The sequence below is a fragment of the Nansenia antarctica genome (genome assembly GCF_963989245.1).
Source record: "Nansenia antarctica genome assembly, contig: SCAFFOLD_835, whole genome shotgun sequence".
Classification (NCBI taxonomy): Eukaryota; Metazoa; Chordata; class Actinopteri; order Argentiniformes; family Microstomatidae; genus Nansenia; species Nansenia antarctica.
The window spans coordinates 2501-10000 of record NW_027662522.1 but is presented as its reverse complement, the minus strand read 5'-3'; the positions used below and the strand labels follow the sequence as shown (position 1 = coordinate 10000).

Below are 7500 nucleotides of genomic sequence, written 5' to 3'. Positions count from 1 at the left end.
TAGTTACCATAGGAGAGGTTATCATAGTTACCATAGGAGAGGTTATCATAGTTATCATCGGAGAGGTTAACATAGTTATCATAGGAGAGGTTATCATAGTTACCATAGGAGAGGTTATCATAGTTACCATAGGAGAGGTTATCATAGTTACCATAGGAGAGGTTATCATAGTTACCATAGGAGAGGTTATCATAGTTACCATAGGAGAGGTTATCATAGGAGAGGTTATCATAGTTATCATAGGAGAGGTTATCATAGTTACCATAGGAGAGGTTATCATAGTTATCATAGGAGAGGTTATCATAGTTACCATAGGAGAGGTTACCATAGTTACCATAGGAGAGGTTACCATAGGAGAGGTTATCATAGTTACCATAGGAGAGGTTATCATAGTTACCATAGGAGAGGTTATCATAGTTACCATAGGAGAGGTTATCATAGTTACCATAGGAGAGGTTATCATAGTTACCATAGGAGAGGTTATCATAGTTACCATAGGAGAGGTTATCATAGTTACCATAGGAGAGGTTACCATAGTTACCATAGGAGAGGTTATCATAGTTACCATAGGAGAGGTTATCATAGTTATCATAGGAGAGGTTATCATAGTTATCATAGGAGAGGTTATCATAGTTACCATAGGAGAGGTTATCATAGTTATCATAGGAGAGGTTACCATAGGGTGGTGTTGAGGGGGGCTGGGTGGTGTTGAGGGGTGCTGGCGCCATCTAGTGGTGAACATGGGTACCTGCTGAGGAGCCTTGACAGGGGGAAGTTACCAGAACAATGTTCTACTATGACCTGGATGAAACACACCATGGTTCCCTCTCTCTCTCCCCCTCCCTCCCCTCCCTCCCTATGATGGAAGCATACTGTTGTTAGAATTCATTTTATTCAGATATGTACAGCAGACAGACAGACAGACAGATACATGGATGGTTCTCTACATATTCTACTAGTGTAAATACATAACTGTCATGTTCATATTCTACCACATTTTTTCAATGAGTTTGAAACTCTGAAATGGAAATGTTTACAAGAGGAATGATGATCATATCATGAACAATAATAACAATAATAATAACTATATCCATCAGGGCTTCTTCAGTTATACCACACACACACACACACACACACACACACACACACACACACACACACACACACACACACACACACACACACACACACAGTATGAAAACGAAACAAAACAAAGAACAATGGCACAGCAGGGAGGCTCTACCTCCACCAGCCTACAACCACACACACACATACACACATATACACACACACACACATACACACACACACACACACACTACAGCCTCACACACTACAGCCACACACACACTACAGTTCAGGGTTAGACAGGAAGTCAAACATTAGCCGGGTTTGTTTGCGCGACAACTCTGCTGATCCTGGATCTGTTTACCTGCAGGAAGAACAACAGACGGCGCAGGCGCCAGACCAGACTAGACGATCGTGGAGTGAAGATATTATCTTGATCATATGATCATCTAGTCTGGTCTGGCGCCTGCGCCGTCTGTTGTTCTTCCTGCAGGTAAACAGACCCCGGAGGGGCGGGGCTCTAGAAGCCGAGGGGCGGGGCTCTAGAAGCCGGGGGGGCGGGGCTCTAGAAGCCGGGGGGGCGGGGCTCTAGAAGCCGGAGGGCGTGAGGACGTTCATGTCGCGGGGTTTCAGTTTGTGCGGCCGGGACGTCTGGCTCCGCCCCTCCACGGCCGGCAGCTCCATTGTGGGCGGGGCCAGGCGGGCGGGGGCGTCGGCCAGGCGGGCGGGGGGCGGAGCCTTCATCAGCTCCATGGAGGGGCGGGGCTTCTGGTCTCCCCGGTACGGCTGCACGGCCATGCACCCTGGACACACACACACACACACATACAAACATCAGGCTTCCTATTGGTCAGCCAGAACATCAAGGCAGGTTTATTTGTACAGCACATTTCATACAACAGGGCAATTCAAAGTGCCTTACATACATTATTAAAATACAGCAAGAGGAGGAGGGTAAGAAAAAAAATAGACAACAATATATAAATATATATATACAAATTAAATAGAAATAGGGTTAAGGCCCTTGCACGTGCGTGCTTGCACACCGTATCCGTAATATTCGGCCGTCCCCCAAAAAATCGCAACAGGTTCGACTTTTTGCGTTTTCCGCATCCGTCAAAAGCCTTTTGACAGTTGTTTTTGACCACTCCGCCATGGTATAGACTGGGACACACCGTCAAATTAGAACTGCAGGACAGTTGGGTTAATGTTTACGGAAGTACATGTCTCAAGTATTATCTCGGCGGTTAGTCGAGTGAAAGAAAACAACATACAGATGATAATTCACACAATATAATACCACGAAAGCATACGGCACTAAACAATAACATTCATTTGGGCAGCATCATACTAAACAATAACATTCATTTGGGCAGCATCACTAAACAATAACATTCATTTGGGCAGCATCACTAAACAATAACATTCATTTGGGCAGCATCCTACTCAAACTCAGGCAGAAGGTCCGGCCAGGTTCACAGTCACAGACTGTCAGTGCATCATACAGGTACATCATTCAGCTGGTTATAGCGGTTTCTTTTTCTATTCTACTATTCCATTTCTACTTCTGCTGTCTGCGTCTCCCTGGGTATTCCAGATGGCAAACAGTAAAGAAATGCCACAATATACCAGGACTTAAGAAACGAGATGTCCAACAAAGGATTTGACAAACCCTGGCCTATTTTGCGCAACAAGTAGACTCTGATGCAGCGGAGACAGGGTTGCCAGATGGGCTGGTTTTTGGTGGATTTAGCAGTTTTTAGACTGTGGTTAGGTTGGATTGGAAATTCTCAATCCCATCTGGCAACCCTGAGCGGAGAGTCTACACATGGTATGATTACAGATATCACACTGATATGTTATCATATAGGTGTGACGGAGATGCACACCACGCTTTGTTAAAAGAAATAACGATTTATTGTACTTTTCTACTGATAATACATTCTACTGATGTGGTCTACCATTTGGTTTTAGTTATATTGCTCTCAGTTGTTTGTACCTTTTGCTAAATCAAGCATTACACAAGTAAATAGATAACATATTTAATAAGACAATAGTTCATGGATAAAAGACATTGATGGAAGTGTTTGTGTTTAATCATAACTGCTGCAAAACATGAAGGTTTTAGCTTAGATTTTAATATTTTAAGGGTTTGGGCCTGTTTGATTTCTTCAGGGAGTTTGTTCCAGGAGCATGCAGCAGCGTGACTGAAAGCTGCTGCACCGTGTTTTGTTTTCACTGGAATGATTAGCTGATTATTCTCAGCTGACCTGCAATTTATGAACAGCTCCTTTAGATAGGCCTGTTAGTAGACCAGCTCCTTTAGATAGACCTGTTAGTAGACCAGCTCCTTTAGATAGGCCTGTTAGTAGACCAGCTCCTTTAGATAGGCCTGTTAGTAGACCAGCTCCTTTACATAGGCCTGTTAGTAGACCAGCTCCTTTAGATAGGTCTGTTAGTAGACCAGCTCCTTTAGATAGGCCTGTTAGTAGACCAGCTCCTTTAGATAGGCCTGTTAGTAGACCTGCTCCTTTAGATAGGCCTGTTAGTAGACCAGCTCCTTTAGATAGGCCTGTTAGTAGACCAGCTCCTTTAGGTAGGCCTGTTAGTAGACCAGCTCCTTTAGATAGACCTGTTAGTAGACCAGCTCCTTTAGATAGGCCTGTTAGTAGACCAGCTCCTTTAGATAGGCCTGTTAGTAGACCAGCTCCTTTAGATAGACCTGTTAGTAGACCAGCTCCTTTAGATAGACCTGTTAGTAGACCAACTCCTTTAGATAGGCCTGTTAGTAGATCAGCTCCTTTAGATAGGCCTGTTAGTAGACCAGCTCCTTTAGATAGACCTGTTAGTAGACCAGCTCCTTTAGATAGACCTGTTAGTAGACCAGCTCCTTTAGATAGGCCTGTTAGTAGACCAGCTCCTTTAGATAGACCTGTTAGTAGACCAGCTCCTTTAGATAGGCCTGTTAGTAGACCAGCTCCTTTAGATAGGCCTGTTAGTAGACCAGCTCCTTTAGATAGGCCTGTTAGTAGACCAGCTCCTTTACATAGGCCTGTTAGTAGACCAGCTCCTTTAGATAGGCCTGTTAGTAGACCAGCTCCTTTAGATAGGCCTGTTAGTAGACCAGCTCCTTTAGATAGGCCTGTTAGTAGACCAGCTCCTTTAGATAGGCCTGTTAGTAGACCAGCTCCTTTAGATAGGCCTGTTAGTAGACCAGCTCCTTTAGATAGGCCTGTTAGTAGACCAGCTCCTTTAGATAGGCCTGTTAGTAGACCAGCTCCTTTAGATAGGCCTGTTAGTAGACCAGCTCCTTTAGATAGGCCTGTTAGTAGACCAGCTCCTTTAGATAGGCCTGTTAGTAGACCAGCTCCTTTAGATAGGCCTGTTAGTAGACCAGCTCCTTTAGATAGGCCTGTTAGTAGACCATTACAATAATCAAGTCTACTATAAACAAATGCATGAATGAGCTTTTCAAGGTCTTGTTTGGACTTGAAACCTCTCATTCTTGTTGTGTTTTTCAGGTGATAGTAGGCTGATTTAGTTAGAGTTTATGTGGCTGTTGAAGTTTAGATCAGAGTCTAGAATTACACCAAGATTTCTGACCTGATTTTTAGTTTGAAGAGAGAGAGAATCAAGTTTCGCACTTTCTATCTTTTGTCAGGTGCACCGAATACAATTATCTCTGTTTTGTCCTTAGTTGGAGGAAGTTTTCTCATCCACATAGTGGACAACATTATGTTGTTATTTTTATGATGTGTCCCAATGGAAGCATGTAGAGATTGAATAGGAGGGGGCCAAGGATTGACCCTTGGGGAACCCCACATGTCATTTTAATTTGGTCGGACACACAGTTGCCAATGGAGACATAGTAGCTTCTGTCCTGTAGGTAGGATCTAAACCAGTTTAGGACAGTGCCCGAAAGTCCTACCCAGGTTGTTAGTCTATCTATTAGAATGTCGTGGTCTACAGTGTCAAAGACAGCGCTAAGATCTAGTAGTACCAAAACAGATTTTTCGGAGTCTGTGTTAACACTAATGTCATTAAGGACCTTAATAAGAGGTGTTTCAGTGCTATGTAGGGGGCGAAAGCCTGATTGAAAGCCATCAAAGAGATCATTCAGGGTCAAATAATTGCCAAGTTGTTGGTGGGCAGCTATTTAAATAATTTGTCCTGTACAGGGAAGGTTTGATACGGGTCTGTAGTTGTTCAGTACAAATGGGTCTCGGCCGGTCAGGCTTCCTATTGGCTCAGCCATCCCTGTGACCTCATCCCCCTGCGCCGCGGCGGTGCGTACCTGGGTCTGTGGTGGACTTCTGGACGACCGGCCGCGGTCCGAAGCGCCCCCAGCGTTCCATCGCCCCCGCGGCCCCCCCTCCCCCCCCCCCGGGGGCGGCTGCCCCCCCCGGCCCCCCCTCGCCGACGCCCAGGTCCACACTGGAGCTGCTGCTGAGGTCAGAGGTCAGCGACCCCGTTGAACCCTGACTGAACCAGCTCCTAGAGACACACACACACACACACACACACACACACACACACATTAAGCTGCTAGCCACATCAAAGTCCTGATAAAGTCTCCATGAAGAGACAGTAGAGTGTGTGTGTGTGTGTGTGTGTGTGTGTGTGTGTGTGTACCTGCGTGTGTGTCTGGGGGAGGTGTGTGTGTGTGTGTGTGTGTGTGTGTGTGTGTGTACCTGCGTGTGTGTCTGGGGGAGGTGTGTGTGTGTGTGTGTGTGTGTGTACCTGCGTGTGTGTCTGGGGGAGGTGTGGGGGGTGCTGCTGGGGCTGGACTGGACCGACCCGTCCTGCTTCTCCTCCTTCTGGTCCACCTGCATCTTCTAAACACACACACACACACACACACACACACGTATACAGACACACACACACACACACACACACACACACACACGGTGGTTAATGCACAGTGCTGCTGGACAGTATGTGTTTGTTTAACCATGACGTCTTTACTTCATCAGAACCAGATAACAGGTTAATATCTGCAACTCCACATGTTGGTTTAGAGCAGGGGTCCCCAAACTACGGCCCGCGGGCCGAACACGGCCCACCCCCACACTTGGACCGGCCCTTTGAACAACGTCGCCCCCACACACTCTCAACATATTTTGAAAATTACATTCAACGGTACGTTCCATAGTGAACGAGCACGGATCTATAGCAGGTGCACGCGAGCTAGAACGAACATTCAGAGAGATGAAAAATGGCCAAACGTTTGGTAAAGAGAAAAGTTGATTCAGAATGCAGGGTTTTTAACCAACAGTGCACCGATATGTTCATGATCTGTGTCAAGCAGGGTTTTTCCTGCATTGAGAATTATGAGGCGGCCGCCTCCGTCATATTTCTAGCCGCCTCCAGCTCTCACAAAACTCTGACGGTCGTATTTTCTACTGCACTCGGTGGATTTCTGTAATTTCTAACTGCAATTGCGGCATTGCGCCGACGTGATGGCGGGGGCGCTGTTTCGCAAATAAGTTAGCTTTCGTGTTGATTTATAGTTGATGTTGACTGCTCAAGGAGAATACATATTTGAAAGTACAGAATGCCTGAGAGCCTTATATTGCAGTATATTACATTATATATTGAATGGTCATCTGGTGCCTGAATATTGTGTTCTCCTTTACATAAATAATGACATTTCCACCATAAATTGATGCAGAAAAGGCACAAATTGGTGCATCTAAATTCACCAGAATGCAAGAAATTAAGTGTTTGATGCTCGTTTAAGGACCCCCAGACAGCCCTGCTTCATGGGTTCCCCCGTGTATGATGAGGGTCCTCCCTCATGTATCAGACTGTAAAACTGATTATATTTCATTGACATATCACTATAGGTATAAATTCCATCCAAATTCAACTGTTTAGACTTTGTTTGCATCCACCAGTGCTCTCCTGCTCGCAATTGCTTTGCGCAACCGCCTCCATTCCACTCCGTTCCATATTATTTTATGTTAGAGACCGACCCAGGCCCCCCATCACAGAAAGGAAAAATTATGTGGCCCTCACAAAAAAAAGTTTGGGGACCCCTGGTTTAGAGAGAATCATACATGTGTATATATATACAGTAGACTATCATACATGTGTATAGAGGGACTATCTTACGTGGAAGGATTCAGGCATGCGGTGGTGGTGGCGCGTCTCCTCGGCGGTCAGGCCTTTGTGCGGGGTGTAGCCCGTGTCCCTAAGCCCCGCCTTCTGCTCAAAACTGGACACGCTGTCCTGGGTCTGCTCTGCAGGGACGTGACCAGGAGATGACGTCATCAATAATCACATCAATAATCACATCAATAATCACACAAACTGCCTGTTTAGTGCAACAACAGTTCTTAACAGCCGTATCCTGAAGTGCGCACTTGTCTTGTGCACTTGTCCACGCAGACTTCAAAGTAAAGGAGTGGTTTGGTGCCTTCATCTCCA

At 45.7% G+C, this 7500-nt stretch overlaps 1 protein-coding gene across 1 annotated transcript in view; it reads right to left on the bottom strand.

Moving 5' to 3' along the window:
• Nucleotides 1–1626: 1626 nt before the first annotated feature.
• kiaa1191 (KIAA1191 ortholog) overlaps nt 1627–7500 on the bottom strand; it is a gene marked incomplete at its 5' end in the record, with an annotated part of 7498 nt that continues 1624 nt past the window's right edge. Inside the window, 5 exons of the mRNA XM_080551218.1 lie at nt 1627–1871; nt 5363–5437; nt 5486–5562; nt 5809–5903; nt 7186–7313. Coding sequence (XP_080407344.1) covers nt 1657–1871; nt 5363–5437; nt 5486–5562; nt 5809–5903; nt 7186–7313 — 590 coding nt within the window. The 3' untranslated portion in view covers nt 1627–1656. The remainder of the gene's footprint in view (nt 1872–5362; nt 5438–5485; nt 5563–5808; nt 5904–7185; nt 7314–7500) is intronic.